Source organism: Nuphar pumila, chromosome 2, assembly GCF_984573655.1.
Source record: "Nuphar pumila chromosome 2, dmNupPumi1.hap1.1, whole genome shotgun sequence".
Lineage (NCBI taxonomy): Eukaryota > Viridiplantae > Streptophyta > Magnoliopsida > Nymphaeales > Nymphaeaceae > Nuphar > Nuphar pumila.
The window spans coordinates 137,444,730-137,468,279 of NC_143250.1; the positions used below are offsets into that span (position 1 = coordinate 137,444,730).

The window sequence follows — 23,550 nt, forward strand, 5'->3', positions numbered from 1 at the left end:
TTGCCGAATCGGCTTCCCGAACTGAAGATCCTGTATTATACAATCATTAGATGAGAAAACTATTTCGCAGCCATAGTCCACAATTTGAGAAACTGACAGGAGGTTTAAATTTAATTTTGGTACTACTCTAATATTTGGTATCTGAAATATAGGAGGTTTTTGATAAACACCAAAACTTTTGATTTTCAAAGAGGTGTCATCGGCAGTTAAGACACAAGAATCATTTGAGTTAAACTTGCATTCAGACAATATGGACTCATTAGGGGTCATATGAAATGAAGCACTAGAATCTAAGATCCAAGAGGTCTTACCATGGTTGTCGCTTATCAATATGACCGCTCCTGAATAAGAAGATTGAGCTTTAAACATAGGTTGCAATGCATCCATCAATTGAGCTAAGCAGAGCAAACCGATGCATTTGGAGTCGTGCACTTCACTCCTTTCAATCGAAGTCACTCTTTTGTCTTCTTTATAATCATCCTTCTTTCTTTTGGGACAAAAAGGTTTGATGTGTCTCGGTTCATAGCAATGGTAGCAAATAATTTTTTCACCTTTCTTTGGCTCATGATCACCCCCCTCTTTTCATAGTTGTTAGGGTTTTTACCATTCTCATTTCTTACAAAATGAGGCGGTTTATAACTTCTCATATGATTTTCGGGCTTTGACATAGCAGGCACGGATTCTTTATCCTTAGAAGTGGACGATCTTTTCAATCTATTTTCTTCCATAGTTAATTTTTCAAGTGTCTCCACTATAGAAGGGACTCCTCCTCTATGAAGAAGAGTGGATTTAGTTCCTTCAAATTCGGGCCTAAGCCCATTTATGAATTGATAAAAACGTTCCGCTTTGATTTGATTTTCGCGAAACTCAACATCTCGTGGGTGATGCCACTTAGGCTCAAGAAGAGTCAATTCATCCCAAAGGAGAGGGAGTGCATTGTAGTACTCTCTTATGCTCATCTCGCCTTGAGTCATTGTCTACACTTTATTTTGGACATTACATATATGCGCAATATCCTTAAGACTATACATGTCTTTAAGATATTTCCATGCATCGCTAGCGAAGTCAAACTTCGTCAAACTAGAGCATTTGTGAATGTCCACACTATTGATGAGTCATCCAATAATTTTGGAATGACTCATCCTCCATTCCTTTCATCTTTTCTCATATTCGGAAACGGCTTTAGTCATTTCCTCTCCTTAAAGCGCAACTTCTTTTCCATTCTCCAACTTTGTAAGAATGAGTTTAGGCTCCTTGTCAGTGCCGTCAACCAATCCCCAAAGCCCTTTTTCCATATTTTATGTTTTACTATGAATGCCCACATCACATAGTTAGTGTCATTTAGGCGTATGAGAATGGAGACAATCACTACACTCTCATTCTCCATTTACAACAAGAGGAAGTAAAAAACAAAAGAAGACGAGAAAGAGAGGAAGAGAGAAAAAAATGTGATATAAGGCCTTTTTGAAGATGGTCTGCGATGCAACAACCGGAATTTTGCCAAGTCTAAGATCCACTTTTTTATCACGACCTTTCTTCTAACAATCGCCTTTTGGAACACCAAAGCTCTAATACCATGTAATAAAATAGATAAAATCCAAAACATGCAAAAACACTCCTTCAATCAAGTGAAATGCTTGATTGAATCACCGAACCACCCACACAAGGGTCTTAACAAATGTTGTTATTGCATGTAATCACTCATAATAAAAGTGTTAAAAAAGAATACATGGCCACTAGTGGCCTATTTATACTATAATCACCACAAGGTGGGGCAGCCCAAAGTGGCTGTTGGGCTGCTCCCAACGGTTAGAATTATAACAGTTGGGAGCATCTCCAACAGCTACTTTGGAGCTGCTCCCAAAAAGCAGAAAAAACTACAGTAAAAAGCTGCAAAAAGGAACAGTAAAGAAACAGTAAAAAAAAGACAGAAAAAACAGGTTGTCAGCCCCTAGTGGGCTGACGCTTATTACATTGAAAAGACCAAAATACCCTCTATGGGTATTTCGGTTTACAGAAATTTATATATACATATACATATACATATACATATATGTATACATATATGTATATGTATATGTATATGTATATGTATATGTATACATATACGTACATCTTAACACAAAACCGTTACAATGCTGTACAATGACAAAAATACCCCAATACTAATATACCAAGCTTACATAATAAAAAGGAGTACAACAAAAAAACAAAATATACACTAATGAAACACAAACATTAATTGGATCCGGATATGAATCCTAGATTCATGACCCATCATAAGCAATCACATCTCAATAACCTATTCATGAAGATATTTATTAGTAACTATGCAGCATCATTAACTCAGTTCTTCATCGTAGAATGGCTCTTTATTATATTACTAAATTGTGTCAGCTAGGGGTGCACACGAGCCGAGCATGGGCTCTTCAAGCTCGGCTCGGACAGAAATAACACTGCTCGAACTCGGCTCCAGCACGGAGGCGAGCTTGAAGAACATTGCCTAGGATCGGATCGGTCCCAAGCTCAAGCTGAGCCGAGCTTGACCAACTTCCAAAAAAAATGTTGTTTTACATTTTTCAAAGGGCGGGATTTGATCCCGCCGCCTCTAAAAAGTCAGATATAAAGCCTGACCACTAGGGTAGCCCGTACTTATGATTTAAAGGACAAGGAAAATATATATAAATGAAATTTACAGCTGGATTGTCAAAAATATAAAACCTTTAGTCGGCGGCGGGATTTACACAGTTAAAAATAAAACAACTTTAGTAACCGTGGGATTTGAACCCATCACGTTTTGATAAAAAGGCATTCACCCTGCCCATAAAAGCAAATACACTTTTTCTACCATATGACAAACAAATATTTACATATCACCTAACCGAGCTTTTCGAGCTTAATCGAGATCAGCAACTTGATCAAGCTTGGCTCGCTTATCTAAGTCGAGCCTGGTCTTATGTTCAAGCTTGGCTCATATATCTTTATGGACAAGCTCGAGCCGAGCTTAATCAAGCCGAGCCTGAGCCAAGCTCAAGCTAGCTTGGCTCGTTGTGCACCCCTATTGTCAGCATCATTTGAGTAAATTATCCTTGCACTTCTTCATTTCAAGTATCAACATTTCAGTATCATCTCACTGCTTTTCTTTTTTATAACGAGAAGAAACCACCATTATGGTTCAGACATCCTGCTATGGGCTGAGGTATCACATTGACCGTGGCTCTGTTTTGGTGTCCACAGCGTAAAACTCTATGGGTACTACCACTGCCCACCAGGGATAGTTTCCTGTTGGCTTCAACCTTCCGACAAGGATGCACACCCTGGGTATTGAACTCACTGCATCCTTCAACTTGAATGTTTGGTTCCTCAAGCTAAATCCACCATAAGTCCTAGAGCTCAACTCTATCTTAAATACAAACAAGCTATCACAACTACAAGCATTTCAATGTTAGCCTGCGTTCAACTGCAGATGACAATTTGCAATTTTCGACTCATAAAAAATTACATGGTTACCATGACCAAACTGAATATTTTTACTCATGTTCTCACTTTCTTCAGACACTTATCGTATACAGTACCTTTTTAGCACATTATTCACAATAAACAATCTCATATAGTGGAATATGTTCTCATTCAGTTTCTTCATATATCTCATTGATCAACGCTCAACAACTGATTTTTGTATATTTTGGGATAACTTGTTATCTCACAGTGGTCAAAAAGCATACTTGTTTTCCTCTCACCTACTCAGGCTGAGTAGCTTGTCATTGCCTTCATGTTCAAAGGAAGTTTAGCTCCATTTGCTTTAATAGGAGCTAAAAAAAAATTGATGATGACATCCCTCTCTCCAATCCCACCCCCTACAGGCAGCTTGTGGGATCATTGATGTATCTGAGTATTACTAGACCAGATATTTCTCATGCAGATCATACTGCAAGTCAGTTCCAACATGCATCAACATCCGTCCACATGAGTGTCATCTTGCGGATTGTGAGATACATAAAGGGTACACTAAACAATGGAGTATTCTTATCCTCCTCTTCTGAATTGAAATTAATTGCTTATACTGACTCTGACTAGGGAGGTGACCCAAATAACCGTCACTCCACCACTGATTTTTTTGTGTTTTTAGGAGACTCGTTGATCTCATGGAGATGCAAGAAGCAACAAAAAGTGTCTTGATCCTCTACTGAAGTTGAATATCGAGCCATGGCAACTACTACCATGGAAATTGTATGGATTCATCAATTATTAGAAGATATGGGGATCAATGTTGAAGGGCCCACCAAGCTATGTTGTGATAACAAGAGTACAATTTATATTGCCAAAAATCATACATTTCATGAGCGAACTAAACACATTGATATGGACTGTCATTATGTTCGAGAAGCGTATCTTAAAGGAGTCATAGATCTTCCGTATGTAACTTCAGAATATCAGTTGGCAGATTTCTTCACCAAAGCTCTGTGTTCTCCGCAATTCAACTTTCTTCTTGGCAAACTTTCGGTCATCATGCCCTAAGTTTGAGGGGGGTGTTAAATTGTAATCTATTATCCTTGTAATGCCCATATATATTTTATATATATAAAGAAAGATACATATACATATATATTAAATATATATGTATATGTATATGTATCTGTCTAATTATATATATATAAATATATATCAGTCATAGGGGTATTTTAGTCCTTTTCATTTTTGCGCATATTTCCTTTGGAATGTGCATGTAATTTCTTTTTTACTTTTTTTCTTTTTCTTTTTTACTTTCCTTTTTTTCTTTTTTTGGATTGCCTTGGGAGGGACCCAATATGATCGTTGGGCCCCTCCAACGGTCACATTTGTGACCGTTGGAAGGGGCTCCAACGATCACATTGGGGCCTCTCCAAGGCCCCACTTTTTGTGTTATATATAGGGGTCTTCTCCCCTTTGTAAACCCATTCTTTGGAGCTTATGCTCTCCAATTTCTTCAATACAAATTTGTTATATTTTTATGCCGGTACAATTAGTTACTGTCACCTGAGCTGACAAACAAATCACCTAGAAACATCATTCAAGGAGCTAATAACACAATTTCTCCACAATCCTGCGAAGCAAGCAAGCCCATTGAGTTGGATTGTGCAATAGCATCATAGCTTGCACTTCCATTCCCCATAACTCGATCATTTCAGGACATCCCTTCCCCTTTTCTCTTTAATAAGAAACTCTGATTGCTATCAGTGAGTTTAGGGGTTTAACATGTACATACTGCAAAGGTTGTATCTTTTTGTTGTTTTACTGTTTTACTGTTTTCCTGGAAACTTAGAGGTAACTAACTAATGTTCACTCTTTTCCATCTGAAATATTATTGGAGTTCCTCAAACCAAATAGAAACGTGAAATAGTTGATGAAATGAAATTTTCTTGATTCAACCATTTATTCGAATTTTAAAGCTTCACATCTGCATGTTAAACAAATGCTCTTCTTGGAGCCCCATGTGTATCAATTCATATGCATAACATAAAAAAGAATTAAACATCCATCTCTTTTCTGAACTGATCAAATATAAGTTCCAATTTAAGCACTATACCATGCTTAGCTCAATCGTCAATTGGTCATTCAGCATGTCATGTACATCCCATCCCATGTCAATATGACACAACACCAAACATGAAACTGGAAGTGGTCAAACACGCATTTCTATTTTTAAGTTGGGTCTAAACTTAATGTTTATTAATCATAGTGGTCTAGAATTGTCATTCAAGAATTTGCATTTAAGATGATATTTATACTTTATTGCTTTAAATTAGGAATTTTCAATGCAAAATCAAATTGACACAAGCATACATATAATGTATGGTAGTGACTCATGTCCTAGTTTTATAACGCTTCTGTGCATGAAGCATGTCTGTGCCATGTGTGTAACCATGTCTATGACTATGCAACACAGGTGATTAGTTTCTACAAAACCATTTGCATTTTGAACACCACATAGCATGTTTGAATGCCCACTACTGGAAATAGACACTAAAGAAAAAAATTTAGGCTGTGTTTGATTCGCTGGACAAACTCGCGCGTGGACAAAGTGGTCCCCACTCCCCAGAGGACCACTTTGAATTGTGCGTGACGCACCTGTCGCACCCCTAGGAGTGCGACTGGCACATTATGGACAAACGCCATGTGGCATTTGTCCAGCCAATCAAATGGTACACAAGCAATGAGATCAGATTAATATGCACAACAGATTTGAGGATAATATAACACTGAGTTTCCAAAATTCATATTTTCCAATTAAGGCCCCTTGTTTTACAATCACGTATAGTGATATGCAGCAAGATGGGTACTAGCAAGCAAAGTACAATCGGTATAAGGTAATTTACAAGTTTCCTCTAGTCAAAGAGTTTTGCTATTAAGATGGATACTGAAATAGGTTTATATTAAGATAGAGAGTCCACAATCAAACCCACTAAATAACTAGAATTTGTAAATTTCATATAAGCTTCAATATGATAAGCAAAGCAATAAGACTGGTACTTAGTCAGACACAATATCATGGACAGAGGAACATACTGCTGCCATATACATAATGTGAGAAGGCACAGAAATCAGAAAAAAAGTAATTCAAGGCAATGAAAATACCCTAGCGCATTAAGTGCAGAAGACATGCACTATAACCACGATATAGACAAGATAAAGTCCATCCAACAACCACAATGCTGCTAAAGAAAGAAAACTTCAAACATGGACAAAAGCTCTATTTGAACTACTGCTCAATTTCAATATCAAAATTGCTCTAGCACTGAACTTTTCAGCATCTAGATCACTCCTGACTTTGCAGTAAGCTGAACATCAACAAAGATGTTAGCATCCTATCATCCAAATGTGAGAAAATAAAGGACAAGATTGAATAGAAGGAATGACAGTGGGATGGTGACCAAGCCATTAAACCTTCCAATCATACCTCTTGTCATCTGGCCACCATACTTTCACATGTAGACCAATACAATCAGCTTCCTTTTTCTTATAAGGGCAACCATTGAGAAAGACTCCTGAATTATTAATAAAAGACATGATTTTTAAACATAAATCAGAAAGGAACAGGTCTCCGGAAGAGTGAAAATAAAAACTTAAACCACATATTAACAAGTATGAACTTACCATTAGCCATTTCTTCAACAGGCCAATCCTTTGCAATGAAAAAATAAAGAAGTCAGTTCCTTATAGACAAGCAACAAGTCACAAGAATCATCTAACGCAAAAGACATTACACACACATGTTACATGAACTTTTGCCTAGCCATCGTTATTGGCCAAATACTGGTGTCACATGCATTTCACACTAGCCGGCTAGCCTAGGGAGGCACCCACTTGGCTTGGGTAATCTTGTAATTCATATAAACATCTGAGATTTTATATTCAGCTGGGAACCGGGTGGCATGAGTGTAATAATTGAATGTATTAGGGGTAGTTAGGAAGGCAAAGCTCTACATAAGGCCCAGCTCAAGTGATGTGGCTCATTCTCTGTCTTGTATCTTGAGTTTGCGCTAAGCAATTGCAAAGAAGTTCCTTTGAGAATATGGAGGTTGCCCTTCCTCTAAAAAGGTTAAAATTAGGTAGTTAGGTCCCTAACTAGTTGAGATTCACTTCTAACAAACCCAAACCACCTCTCCAACCCCTTACCCAACCAACCCAACATCACTCGTTCCCAAACCCATCTAGCCAACCCACTACTTTCCCTCTCTAGCTTCTCTTCTTCCCCAACACCACCTTCTTCATTTTCACTTGAATTACACCATAACCAAGGCATTCAAAAGTGAATGCAACATATCACCACCACCACCACCATCATCATCATCGTCGTCAAGCCTCATCTCAACTACATAGGCTGGGATTAAGTGTAACTGTTTTTTCATTCACTCCTATTTATAGCTACAAACTTGGTCAATCCACAATATTTCATCACACCTTCCCGCCTCCAAATCTTCATTAGCCTTCTTCATTTCTCTACTCCACTTTCAGTGTTAACCTTCTTCACTCAGATAGGTTTTTATGAAACAAGCCAAACCATCTCTAACCATAGGCCTTTATGCAAGAAGTCCAAACAATCTCTTTATTTGTTTATCCTTCTGATATGTTCATTTCTAATTGTACCGTGTTCATGTTTAAACTCACACATCCATCAAAGAATACGCATCTTTGTGTTACTCAGCACCACATAAGAGTGCCGGTTTTATAAGTCTTGCAAAAACACGCTGTTAATGATAAAGGCACTCATCTATCACACAACACTTCACAGGATTGTCACCAATTCATCTAGTCATCTAGCCAGCATGAATCTCACTATTCATATCTTCCTCAAACCCACCATCTTGTTGCATGGTGCAAACTAAGCTGTTAAAATCTATGCATAGGTTAAGGGAGGCTACTAAAATCAGTGGTGAACATAGAGGATGCCACCTACAAGAGGCTAGTTTTTTTCTTGTAAAAATGAACGATTATATACTAACTTTAATAAGGCTCAACTATAAATAAATCAAGTTCTTCCCCCAAAACAATGGAGGTGGCAGATAAGTTTTCTCTATTGTGTTCTCATTTTCTCCTCCTCTCAAATCTCTGAAATGCTACATTGCAAGTTCTTGCATCTTGATTACAACATTTTTCTCGCTAGCATTGTTAAATGTGCATTATGCATAACTTTTTTTACTAGTTTTTACATCACTATTCTTTCGTATATTCCTCCAAAGTTCTACTTACTTTCATCCATCTTCTTTATCATACCTAGCAAGTAATCTAAAAATATATAGACAAAATGTGAGTTTTGTCCCACATGTCCATGTTAAAATATGTATCCATACCTATGTCACACGGACTCGGCTCCAAGGTCGCCGCACCCGCGTCGACACGCACCGACACGGGTGCGGCTCGGACTCGGTCAACCCGACCCTGGGTGCGGTCAACGCACCCAGGGTCATTTTGGTCCATTTTTTGGAAAAAAAAATTTGAATTTTTTTTTTTTGAAATTTTCTGGGCTACAGCTGTAAGGAAAAAAACCCATCACAACTAAAAAACCTGTACACTTTCAAGTTTTAAGTACAGAATGGGCACAACTCAAGTTTTTGTGGTTTTGTCCTGTATGAAGAAAGTGAATTATTACAGTGTATGAAGAAAGTGCCCAAAAGTGAATTATTTCTGTATGAAGAAAGTGTACAGAATGCCTTCACAACTCATCACCTGTCCCCTAATGGGCACAACTTTGACCGAGTCTTATATATATATATATATTATTTTATTTTTAATATATATATATAGCCGAGTCCCCGTGTCCAAAATTTTTGAAATTGCGCCGCACCCGTGTCGCACCCGCACCCGCACCCGCACCCATGTGACATAGATCCATACATATATATATATATAAGTATAATACCCGATAGGGATATTTATGTCTTTTCACATAGTTGTTTTAATAAACAACCATTTTATTAGATTAGGTTTTTCTTTATTTTTTTATGTTTTTCTTTTCTTTTCTTTTATTCAACACATGCCAAAAAGGGGCCCCTCCATAGAGTCATTGGGGGCTCCCAACGACACTATGGGAGCCCCCTTTTTGGCTCTCCTTTTGGCCCTTCTTTTGAGGCTATTCTTTTTGTATAAATAGGGGTGAACCCCTTCGTATTATTTATGCTTGAGAGTTCTCTTTCAATAAAGAGATTTTATATTTTAGTTTGTGCCTTTCTCAAGGCTTGTCTATGTATTGTCCCATAGTGGACTCGGCCATTATCTCTTTTATATTTGTCCATTGTTGGACATTGTGAATGCTCTTAGCATTCTTTATTTTTTCGCATACTTTATTACATGGTATTAGAGTCATTCGGCTCTTAGAGGAAGAAGCATGATATTCATTTTCACATACATTGTCTCTATCCTTCACACACTTTGGTGACATTATGGAATCCAAAATCGACCTATCCTTCAAGCTCAATGGAAAGAACTATATGATGTGGACATCGGTAATGGAGAACCTCAAAGGTAAAAAACTTTGGGGTTATGTTATGGGTTCTATTCCGGAACCCCAATTGGAGCTCACCAACATTGAAGGAGGCCAAGAAAAGGCTCTTGAAGGAGATGCACTCCTCAAAGCCATTGAAGACCACCAAAAGAAAGTTGAAGATTGAGAAAGCAATCACGCTAAAATCCTTACTTGGTTCATGAACAATGTTGAACTCAAGGTATATGCTAACATAACTAAATTTCGCTGAGTCAATGATGCTTGGTTCTTTATGAAGGGTATGTATACCCAAAAAGACCTGCAAGAGCGTACTTTTTGCAATAAAAAATTAGAACCACCAAACAAGGTGATTCAAGTATACAAGATTGCTATAGTCATTAAACCCACTATGGGATGAGTTGGCTCTTTTAGATCCAAAATGGGTAGCTATGGAAGATGTTGAATTAAGACAAAAATAAATGGAACAAGATCAATTGTTCCAATTTTTATTTGGACTACATCCCGAATTTAAGCAAGTGAGGTCATCACTTCTCCATAGATCCATTTTTCTTCTAATAGAGGATGTCATTGCCGAAATCACACAAGAGGAAACTAGGCTTGGCATGAGTAAGAACATTGATGAAGTGATTGTCGTATCCAAACCCAACAACAATGTCAAAACCTATAAACCACCCCACTTTGGAAAACAAAAAAAACTATACTGGAGGAAGAAAGAAGATTGTATGTCATCATTGCTATGAGTCGGGTCCTAAGTCACACGGACTCAGCTAAAAGGTCGACGCACCTGCGTCGACATGCCCCGACACGAGTGCGGACACGGGTGCATCTTCGAACACGGGTGCGGCTTCGAATACGGGACGAACACGGTCAACTAAGTGTCGGAGTTAGTCAACGCATCGAGGCTGAGTCCATCCATATTTTGGACTCGGTCAACTTTGACTGAGTCTATTTTTGTCCATTTATTAAAATTAATTTGGACTTAGGTTGGGTCCTGATCCGAACCCGACCCGGATCCAAGACGGTATTGGGGTCGGGGCCCAACCCTTAAGAGAATACACAAGGGAAGGGCTGACGGAAGACCCCTCCCCGCCGATCACTCCCTCTCCCCCACCCGTCCCTCGCTCCTCATCCCCATCAGGCTCGCCAGCTACCCAGACCTCGACAACCATAGCCACCGGCGACCCCAGCCATCGGTCCTCTCAGGTATATCATTCCTCCCTCTTCCGTTCTTCTTCCTCTTCCTCCGACAGGGGGCGAAGCCCCTTGCCTCATCGTGTTTTCCGGCAGGGGGCAGAGCCCCCAGACTAGGATCTGTTTTCCGGTAGGGGGCTCCGCCCACTGCCTCAATTTGTTTTTTCGAAAGGGGGGGAAGCCCCTACCTCCGTTTGGTTTTCCGGAAGGGGGCTCTGCCAAGTCAGTCATATTTTGACGCAATTGTGGACCATCCAAGTATTGGGAAGTAAATCCATAAGATTTTGACTTGGAGGGAGAACATGATCTGCATACTCTTAACATGAACTACCTCGATCCTATTCTTCCCTCTAATTCAGACGATGAGGCGGATTTATGATAAGTTTTGTGGTTATCACACTCACAAGCTTCTTTATGTGTTATATTTTGGTAAGTTTGTGTTGTTACTTCAATATAATTACTTTTTTTATTTTTGCTTTAAAATTTATAATCTTATTATTGTTATATATATTTTTAAATATATATATATATATAGTCGTGTCCCCGTGTTCAAAATTTTTTAAATTGCTCCGCACCCCTGTCGCACCCGTACCCGCACCCATGTGGCATAGGCCAGGTCACTCAATGGAACATTCGCCTAAGGTGGCCTCTCTTGAAGAATCTGAAAAGAGTCTCACAAATAATCAAGTTTATAAATAACTTGATAAAACAAACATTCACAACATGGGCTAGAACAAAATATCACTTCAAGTGCTCTACGGCGCAAATGTAAACAAAATGCATCAAATGCACTTATATTTTGTATTGACTTGAAGGTGAAAACCCTCTTTTATATATATTACAATGGGTTTATTGGCCTTATTTATAGCCACCATACAAGGTTGAAGAGTCGTTGGGTTGTTCCCAACGGCTCTAATTAGGGCCATTGGAAACAGCCCAACGACTCTTACTGACTGCAGCAGGTACAACAGTCAATTAATGGCTGTTGTACAGAAAAAATTATACGGAAAAGACAAAAAAGACTAAAAACTATAAAAATAAAAAATTACAGAAATAAATAAAAGACAGATTACAAGACTATACATATATACTTTTAAATATGTATTTATATACATATGCTTATACATACACATACTCTTGTATTAAGAATATATATATATATATATATATGTTCAAGGATATACATATATGTATTATTTTTCTAACAACCTCCCTCAAACTTATGGTGAAATCACAGAAAGATTGTCAAGTAAAAAGTTGAATCTTGGTGAGCACAGCGCCTTGGTGAAGAAATCCGCAAGTTAGTATTCTGATGTTACATAGGGAAGATCAATAGTCTTCTTTAGATATTCTTCACGAACAAAAATGACAATTCATCTCTATATGCTTAGTTCTTTCATGAAACGTATGATTTTGAACAATGTATATGAAACTCCTGTTGTCGCAACATAATCTTGTAGGATTCTGAAGCTGAACTCCCATATCTGAAATTAGTTGTTTAAGGTTAAGCTACACGATTTTCATGGTAGTAGTCGTCATTGCTCTATATTTGGCTTTTGTAGATGGCATTGACACCTTTTGTTGTATCTTGCACCTCCATGAAATCAGAGATTCACCTAGAAACACACAAAAACCAGTTGTTGAGCGCCTATTATTTGGATCTCCTCCCCAATCATCATCAGAGTCTGCAATAAGATCTAAGGAAGAAGAAGAAGATAGAAAAACTCCCTTATTTATTGTGCCTCTGATATATTTAATAATTCTCATGACTGCACTCATAAGAGCTGATATTGGAGCATGTTGAAATTGGTTGGCTATATGTACAGCATGAGCTATGTTCGGTCTTGTAATACTTAAACACATAAGAGATCTCACGAGCTGTCTGAAGGGAGTTGGATTGTCCAAAAGGACTCTATCATTGGCTCGCATCTTTATTCCAACAATCTCTAGAGTGTCAACAATTTTGTCATCTGATAGTCCTGACCAGTCAATAATATCTGAAGCAAACTTTGTTTGTGACAATATGTATCCATGTTAGAGTATGATACTTATATATCAAGAAAGTATGTTAGGAACCCAAGATCTGTCATTTCAAAAGAATTTTTCAAAAACTGTTTTACTTTCTTGATTCCTTCTTTGTCACTACCTGTAATCAACATATCATCAACATATAAAAGTAAAATTATAATACCTGCAGAAGATTTCTTAATAAACAAGGTTGTAGCATGGTTTAAAACCATATTTTGTAATGACATTGTTAAAAGTATTAAACCAAGCCTTAGGTGCTTGTTTAAGCCCATAAAGTGCCTTTTTTAATTTAAGCATTTTTTCTAAAGGAATTATTAATCCAGGTGGAATATCCATATATACTTCTAAAGGAATTATTAAGCCGACCCCAACTGTTTTGGGATGAAGGCGTAGTTGTTGTTGTTGTTGTTGTTGTTGGAATATCCATATATACTTCTTCATTGATATGCCCATTTAAAAATGCATTCTTAACATCCATTTGAAATATATTCTAATTTTTAATAGTTGAAATAGCTACAAGCATTCAAACTGTGGTCATCCTGGCAACAAGAGCAAAAGTTTCTTCGTAATCTACTCTGTACTCTTGAGAGTATTCTTTGGCAACTAGCCTGGCTTTATGTCTTTCCAAGCATCCAGCACTTTTAGTTTTTATTTTAAAAACCCATCTACAACATATGGTCTTCTTTCCAATGGGTAAAGTTAGAATTTCCCAAGTATTAACTTCTTCAAGAGTGTCTAATTCTATATGCATGGCTTTTATCCATTCGGGTAAATTTTTTGCTTCATTGTAACATGAGGGTTCAAAATATGAATGAATAGCTATAAGACATGCTCTATGTTTTGGAGAAAACGAGTCATAAGACAAACTTATTTGGAATTCTTGAGGTTCGTTCGAATCTACGAATAGTGTTTTGTTCTGAAGGAATTTCTAATGTTTCATGGTTACTTTGATTTACACCTTCGTTGGGTGCATTCTGATTTCTTCTAGTGTATAATATTGGTTCAACTGTTGTTCTATTCTCAATACGAGGTTCTACATAAATATTTTCATCATTAGACAGCAGTTTAAACAAAAAAGAATAATCATAATTTATGTCTTGTGACGTGTTTCCTTCAAATCCACTTTCATTTTCAATAAATTTAACATTTCTTGAGACGAGAAGTTTATCATTTTTGATATCGTAACATTTAAATCCTTTTTGTGTTTCAGAATAACCAATGAACGCAGACGAGATAGCTTTAGAACATAACATTTACAACCAAAGATTCTCAATCTTTGATAGTCAGGTTGATATTTGAATAATTTTTCAAAGGGAATTTCATTTGACAAAATTTTTAAAGGCATCATATTTATGAGATATTTTAAAGTTAATACAGCTTCAGCCCAAAGATTTTTAGGAATATTTTTAGCAATAAGAAGGGTTCTTGTATATGTTTGTGTTTTCTTTCTTAAATTCCATTTTATTGTGGGGTTCTAGGACATGATCTTTGATGTAAAATTCTTTCATTTTCTAAAAATTGTTTAAATTCATTTGATAAATATTCACCTCCAAAGTCATTTTTGAGGATTTTGAGCTTACTTTCAAATTGATTTTTAATCATGTTGTGGAATGTTTTGAAGGTTGCAAATACATCTGATTTAAACTTAAGAAAGTAAATCCAACAATATCTAGTGAAGTCATCGATAAACACAACATAGTAGGAGAATCCTCCTTTAGAGGCAACGGGAGTAGGACCCCATACATCCAAATGAACTAATTCAAAAGGCATTGAAGAGTAAAAAGTTCTTTGATCATAAGGCAAAGCTATCATTTTACCAAGTAAACATTCTTTACATTCAAAATTATCTTTACAAAGATTCTTGGTAACAAGTACAAAATTTAATTTTCTTATATTTGGATGACCAAGTCTATGATGCCAAGTCCGTATATCTTTTGTTTGGGCAGTGTTACAAAATGATTTCTTTGAAATACAAAGGAAATTCATATAATCGAGGTATTCTTGCCTAGAACCTTCCCCAATCAATTTCCTAGACTGTCGATCCTGCACCCAACATTTATTTGATGAAAAAATGACATCACATCCATGATCCGATATTTGAGAAACTGAAAGTAGGTTAAGATGAAGTTTTGGTATAAGTCTTATTTTTGGAATATAAAATTTGTTATGTTTTGACAAGTCATTTTTAAAAATTCCAACACCGTCTATTTCCAAGGCAGTGTCATCGACAGTGGAAACAAATGATGCATTTGAATTAGGTTGGCATTCGGATAATATAGTCTTATGTGAGGTCATATGAAATGAAACTCCTGAATCAAGAAGCCAAGAGCACATACCAGGAGTAGAAGAGGATGCAATGGTCGTACCTGAGGTAGATCCTTTAAGCAGTGGTTGCAATGCCTCCGTCAGTTTAGATAATGATTTGGTGAGGTCTTTGAGATTCAGAGTATTCTCATCTTGTTTCGATGGTGCAGCAACATGTTTTTCTTGAGGCCTATATTTGTATCTAGGACATTGAGGCCTAATATGACCAAGTTCATTACAGTTATGGCAAATGATTTTTTATTCTCCTCTATTCTTACCAAAATGAGGAGGTTTATATGGCTTGATATAATATCCTGGTTTTGATGCGGCAAGTGTGCAATCAATTTCTTGACCATTGCTAGAGGTAGCGAGCACACTAACATTTTTACTCATATTTAGCCTAGTTTCTTCTCCACTAAGTTTAGTGAGAATCTCATGAATAGGAGGAGATGAAGATGATAGCGAAGAGACCCTTATTTGTTCAAACTCGAATCTCAAACCATAGAGAAAAGTGAAGAATCTATCTTCTTCAACTTGAACTCTTCGCATTTCTATACACTTTCCTTCCCATTTGGGTGCAAATTGGGCAGGTTGGGTCCAAATGGAAGATAACTCTATAAAGTAATCTCTTACCTTCTTATCTTCTTGTTTAGTATTTCTAACTTTTTCTTGGAGATAATATTTGTGAGCCATATCTTTTTCGGTAAACATACCTTTAAGATATTCTCATGCATCATTTGCCTTTTTGTAACATAAAAGGTTTGAGGCAATTTTTGTCTCAACTCCACTTAGCATCCATGAAAGAATCTTGGCATTTTTCATTTCCCATTCATCCAACTTTTTGTAGTATTCTTCCATAGCCTTGTTCCTTTCTTCAAGGCTAGTCTCAACACCATTTTCACCTAAAGTAATTTTGGGAGTAGGTTCAAGAATAGTACCTCTTACGAATTCCCACAAACCTTATCTCTTTATAAAAGTCTTCAAATGTCCCTCCCAAATGTTGTAGTTGCTTCCTTCAAGTTTGAATGGCGGAATAAAGTTGGAATTGCTTGTATTGTGTGAGAAAAATTCACCCATGATGAATCAAGAGAGAACAATGAACCACCACCACGAAAGAGAGCAAGCATGCTTTACGAGGCAACCCACCAATGCACGATTGATCATACACCAAGCTTTGATACCATGAAAAGAGTCTCACAAATAATCAAGTTTACAAATAACTTGATAAAACAAACATTCACAACATGGGCTAGAACAAAATACCACTTCAAGTGCTCTACGGCACAACTGTAAACAAAATGCATCAAATGCACTTATATTTTGTATTGACTTGAGGGTGAAAACCCACTTTTATATATATTACAATGGGTTATATTGCCCTTATTTATAGCCACCATACAAGGTTGAAGAGTCGTTGGGTTGTTCCCAACGGCTCTAACCGTTGGAAACAGCCCAACGACTCTTACTGACTGTGTGCAACAGTCAGTAGGTACAATAGTCAATTACAAAAAAGATTGTACATAAAAGATAAAAAAGACTAAAAACTATAAAAATAAAAAATTATTTTAGTACTCTTGTATTAAGAAGAATATGTATATGTATATATATATATTCAAGTATATACATATATGTATTATTTTTCTAACAGAATCTACCACCGAAGAAGATGAAGGCAAGAGCGGTGACCTCAAAGAGACTCTTGGTTAAATATCTATAGCTCTTCAACAAATTCTTAAAGCTACTTCCTTCACATCGGGTGCAGCCATTGCATCTACATCATCACCCGGTAAGTATTCTTGGATCTTAGACTCTGAAGCAGCGTTTCATATGACCCCACATGAACACGCATCAACAGACGTATGCACCAATTCAAAAAGTTCATGTGTTTCTACGGCCGATGGAATCTTTTTAAAAATTTCAAGTATTGAAACTCTAAACTCTAAAAATTCTCAAAATCTTTTTATTCCAAAAGTAAGGGTTGTTCCAAAGCTAAATTTAAACCTTTTTCAGTTTCTCAAATTGCCGACCATAGATGTGAAATATCTTTCTCATCTAATGGTTGCTTTGTGCAAAATCTTCAGTCCGGAAAGCGGATTGGGCAAGGTCATAGGAAGGGAGACCTTTACTATATGGATCACCTAAACCTTCCTACTAACTTTTTTTGTACCTATGTCCAAGATAAAAGTATTGAAACTTGGCATGAAAGACTTGATCATCCAAGCTATTCAAAAATGTATCTTTTTCCATTTGGAAACAAATTTTGTAAGGAAAAAGACATTAATTGCAAAGATTGCATTTTGGGAAAAATGAAGTCTATTCCATTTCCAACTAAAACATTTCTTTCCACTAAGACCTTTTGAATTGGTGCACTCGGATGTTTGGGGTCCATCTCCGGGCATGTCTAAAGGTGGCTACTCATACTATATCACTTTTATTGATGACTTTACTCGTTAGGTTTGGATTTATTTTCTCAATCATAAATCAGAAGTATTTTTCTTTTTTAAAGAATTTCATATGAAAATACAAAATCAATTTCAAAGTAATATATTCATCCTTAGATTTGATTCCGGTAGAGAATACTTGTCCAACGAATTTCAAAACAATTTAAAACAAAATGAAATTTGCCATAAAAAATCATGCCCTAGAACTCCACAACAAAATGGACTAGCGGAAAAAAACAGACATATTATAAAAACCACTAGAACATTACTTATTTCTAAAAATATTTCAAAAAAAATTGGGTCGAAGCCGTCTTAACTTCAACATACTTAATCAATCGAATGCCTTCTTCTAAATTAAAGAATGTATGTACGAACATAGTTTCCCGATCTAGATACGGCTAGAACAGAGTCATCATCACTCTTAGAGATTCGCTTCTCAAGCCTATTTTATTCCATACCTAATTCCTCTATAGTGTCTTCTATTGAGAGAACTTTTCCTAAATGAAGATGAGCAGATTTGGTGGTTTCAAAATCCGATCTCAAATCATTAATGAATTGGTAAAAATGCTCCATGTTTATTTGATTTTGGCAGAGTATTATGTCTTTGGGACTGTCATTTTGGTTCAAGAAGAGCAAACTTTTCCTATAGTTCCGATAATCCATGATAGTATTCTCTAATACTCTTGTCCCCTTGAATCATATTTCGTATCTTGTTTTGCAAATTACACACATATGCAATATCTTTAAGATAATATATTCTTTTGAGATAATCTCATGCATTGTTTGCATGTTCGAATTTAACAAGACTAGAACACTTCTTAATATCAATACTACTAATGAGCCAAGACATAATCTTGACATGCTCCATTCTTCATTCTTTCCCTTTCTTCTCATAAGTGGTTATTGTCTTATTTTTCTCATCCACAGTAGGAGGCACTTTTTTCTCACCTTCTAATTTGGTAAGAATTAGCTTGGGTTCTACATCAGTCTCATCCACTAGTCCCCACAATCCTTTTTACCATATAAGGTGCTTCATAATTGAAGCCCCTGTTACATAATTTGAATCATTGAGCTTAATGGGTTTTATGGTGACATTTTCATTGTCATCCATTTTTACAAGGCAAAGAAAAAGAAAAATGGTAGAGAGGAGAGAAAGAAGAAAGAATAAGAACATTTTTACAAATCTATTAATGGGTTGATAACGGAGTTTGAATCCACCAAATTCGCTTGCCTTCATCGAGGGAAAGTCCTCTCAATAGAAGACACTATAGAAGAATTAAGTATGGAGGAGAATAGGCTTAAAAAGCGTATCTCTAAGAAAGATGATGACTCGGTTCTAACTGTATCTAAACCGAAAAACTATGTTCGTACCTACAAAGCACCACACCATGGAAGGCCAAATGTGAGAAGCAAGACAATGAGTATGAAAGAAAGAAAGTTCTTTGCTATCATTGTCGAGAACCAAGACATGTGAAAACATATTATCCTAAATTGAAGAAACCTTATGAGAAAAATTATGCCTCTGACGAACCTCCGTAAGAGTCAAGTGATCCATCTATTGAAAACATGTCCTTGACACAATTAGTGGAGGCTCTTCGACCTCTACTCAAAGGAGCATCCTCATCCACTAGAGTCGTGGTCTCTTCCTTCAGTTTCTCCGATCCCGATAAATCTCTTTGGCTTCTTAACTCAGGTACCTCTTTCTATATGACACAAAATGATGATAGATCACAAGCACTCTACCAAGCAAACGCCACCGATCAAGAGCATGAACACTCTTTCACTAAGCAAGCAGGACCAATCTATCACTTGAAACACAATCACAATCTTACTTGAATAGGGATTCAGAGAGAGCTTCAACACTTTAAATTTGAAGTGGCGTGCTTCCCAATGCAGCAAAAACAATTTCAGCTTGATCACCAAGCTCTGACACAATGTAAGGATATGAGTTCCGCTGAAGATGTTCACTAAATCACCAAAAGTGGACACTCAAAAGAATTCCACCAAAATACCAAAATGAACACACAAAAGAACCACAAATAGGTTCAATCAAAAATAGGGACAAGCACAGGAGATAAAAAAATAATATTTTATTGATTTCAATACATGCAAGAAGCATTACAAATGGTGGGGTTTTGCCCCATATTTATACACAAGGGAAGAGACTGAAGACTATGATGTTGACTAGTCAACAATTGTTAACTAGCCCTATCTCAAACAAAAAACTAAAAAAACAATCCTAACTAAACTAACTAGTTACTTTATATATATATATAGTTTTGCATTTTTAACTTAGACAAATATCTTAGAGATCCAATTAATTGATGATAAGGAGTGGAATTTTCTAAAGGAGTTCCATCATTGGCTCTCATCTTAGCATTTATTATTTCTCGAGTCTCCACCTTCTTTTCGTCAATTAATCCAGACTTGGCAATAATATTTGATGCAAGCTTCATTTGAGAAATAACATATCATCTAAGAGAATATGCAACTTCAATTCCCAAAAAATACCTTAGAAATCCATGGTCAGACATATTAAAATTATTTATAAGAACATTTTTAATAAATTCAATGTCTTTTTTATCATTCTCATTGATGATCATATCATCAACATACAACAGTAAGATAGTTATGTAGTCCTTTGTATTCTTAATAAAAATAGCAGTATAAAACAATTATCAAGAACAACTTTGCTAAAGCAGTCATACCAATCCTTTAGAGCTTGTTTAAAACCAAAAAGAGCTTTATTAAGCTTAAGAGTTTTTCCTTTATCTATCTTAAGACCCGAGGGAGGATCCATATAGACTTTTTTACAAAAATCTGCATTTAAAAAAGCATTCTTGACATCTAATTGGTAGATAGGTCATTGTTTGAAAGATGCTAAGGCTATTAGAGTTGTTAAACTAATCATCCTAGCAACCAGAGCAAATGTTTCCTCATAATCAATTTAATATTCTTGTGCATACCCCATAGGCACTAACCTAACTTTATATCTTTCTAAAGACCCATCACTTTTAGTTTTTACTTTATGAACATATCTACAACCAATAGCCTTTTTCTCAAAGAGATAATTACAATTTTCCAAGTGTTAGCTTTGTTGAGTGCTTCTAATTATAGGTGCATGGCATCTACCCAATGTGAACGTTGTTTAGCTTCTTTAAAGTTTGAAGGCATTAGTCAAGCTCTATAATTTGGGGAAAATGAGTCATATGACACAAATTTTTTAGGTCTAATGCTCTAATGCTCCTAGAGGATCGTCGAGGTAGGCATTCCTCAACTTGGTCATCTAAAGGGAGATTTTGTGAATATATGTCAAAAGCATTTTGTTGTTCATTTGCCTCACGCCGAGTATACACATGAATATCATTAGGATTCTCAATAGGAGAAACATTTCTTTAATGAGAATTGTTGTCACAAACAATTTCATTATCACAAATTGTATCATTAGATTTTTTTAGTCATTTCTACGTAACAAGTCAAATAAAAAGGAACAATCAACATCTTCCTTGGGTTTTTGATGTTTAAATCCATTTTGGTTATCAAGAAAAGTCACATTTCTTGAAACATAAAGTTTATTATTTTTAAAATCATAACACCTATATCGTTTTTTATTTTCACTCTAGTCAATAAAAGCACATTCAAGAGCTTTTGGTGAAAGTTTATCATATCCTTGAAAAAGAACAAAACATTTGCAACCAAAAATTCTTAATCTTTTGAAATCCGTAGATATTTTAAATGATTTTTCAAACGAAAAAACATTTTTTAAAGATGAGGATGGCATCCTATTTATAAGATATATTGCGTAAAGAGCGGCCTCAGCTCCAAAATTCTTTAGAACATTTTTGAAAATTAGAAGAGTTGTGGTTTCAATAAAATGCCTGTGCTTTATTTCGGCACGGTCATTTCATTGTAAAGTTTTGGGACAAGATCTTTGATGAATAATGTCATTTTGTTTAAGGTAATTTTGGAATTCATTTGACATGTATTCTCCTCCGAAATCGGATCTAAAGATAGCTATATTATTTTGAAATTGATTTTGAAAAAGGATATGAAATTCTTTAAAAGTTGAGAAAACATCGGATTTGTATTTAAGAAAGTAAACTCAAGTGTATCTAGTGAAATCATCATTAAAAACAACATAATATGAATATCCTCCTTTAGACAAGACCGGTGTCGGTCCCCACACATCCGAATAAACTAGCTCAAAGGGTCTTTTCGAAATGAAGTTGCAATATTGAAAAGGAAGAGATTCAGAGAATGCATTTTTTCAAGTATACAATCATTGCATGTAAATTCCTTTTTATTACAAAAATTCTCAAAAAGAGGAAAAAGATTCATCTTAGAGAGACTAGGATGACCAAGTCTTTTGTGTCAAGTGGCAGGATCCTTAGTTTGAATATTATTGCAAAAATACTTATATGGTAATGACAAAAAAATCATATAATATATGTCTCCTCTTCTATGGCTTTGCCCAATCCGCTTTCCAGACCGAAAATCCTGCACATAGCAATTTAAAGATGAAAAGGAGACGCTCCAACCGAAATTGAATATTTGATAAATCAAAAAAAGATTTAAGTTCTGGAATAATTCTAATTTTTGGAACAAGGAAATTTTGCCATTACGCAAAATTGTTTTAAGAGTTTCTAACCCTTTAACTAAGGATGTATCATTGGCCGTAGAAACAAAAGAGTTTATGCTTGGTTCGGATAAAAGAGATGCATCTGGTGTCATATGAAAAAAAGCATCTGAATCAAGAATCCAAGAAGACATATTGGGAGTTGATGAAACTGCATCACCGAAAGTAGGTGTGAAAGAGTTTTTTCTCACAAAGTTTTGAAATGCTTCCATAAGTTAGCAATGGAGTCAATGATGTTAAAAATATATATATGTATATATATATAAATAAATATGTATTTCTAATGCATTTGCCCGATATGGGCATTTTAGTTTTTTTACATGTACTTATAGTTGTTTATTAGAAACAATTTTTTATTTCTTTTAGTTTTTCTTTTCTTACTTTTTTATTTCTTTTCTTTTGAGCTTTAGGACCCCACCTCTTGGAGTCATTGGGGCCCCAAAGGTCATAAATATGACCGTTGGGAGCTCCCCAATGACTCTAAGAGTGGGGAGCTCCCAAGGGTCCCTCTCTCTCCCTTTTGTATATAAATAGGGGTGTTCCCCCTTTACATGTATTCATTCCTTTCTCTCACATTTTCAATAATATTTACTTTTGTTAGCCTTTTGGCATTACCCCTTTGTGGATTTGTGTGTGCACTTAAAGTGCTTGTTTATTCTCTTTATATTTGTCCATTATTGGACTTGTAAGTGTTCTACACTTTGTTATTTGTAATTTCGCTTACTTAATTACAATTAAGTATTATAATAATCTTTAATACTCATATCTCCTCGGTTAGTTGCTCTCATTTTTTCTTGCAAAAAGAAATGCATAGTAAGGTCTCTTTGAGTATACATATCTTTCATGAAGAACCATGTTTCATTTGCCTTCTTAAATTTGGCTAGATTAACACAGATTTTGAAATCCACATTATTATGAACCATGTTAATATTTTGGCATGCTTACTTTCCCAATCTTCAACTTTGGAT

At 35.9% G+C, this 23,550-nt stretch overlaps 1 protein-coding gene across 4 annotated transcripts in view; it reads right to left on the reverse strand.

Annotated features, from left to right (window-relative positions):
* The window catches only part of LOC149847270 (histone-lysine N-methyltransferase ASHH3-like), a 63,237-nt gene that overhangs the window by 16,964 nt on the left and 22,723 nt on the right, over nt 1-23,550 (reverse strand). For all 4 annotated transcript variants that reach the window (XM_089996885.1, XM_089996883.1, XM_089996884.1 and 1 more), the window contains 2 exons: nt 7,135-7,162; nt 6,938-7,025 (listed from right to left, as the gene is read on the reverse strand). In XM_089996885.1, the coding sequence (XP_089853011.1) occupies nt 6,938-7,025; nt 7,135-7,162 (116 nt within the window). The remainder of the gene's footprint in view (nt 1-6,937; nt 7,026-7,134; nt 7,163-23,550) is intronic.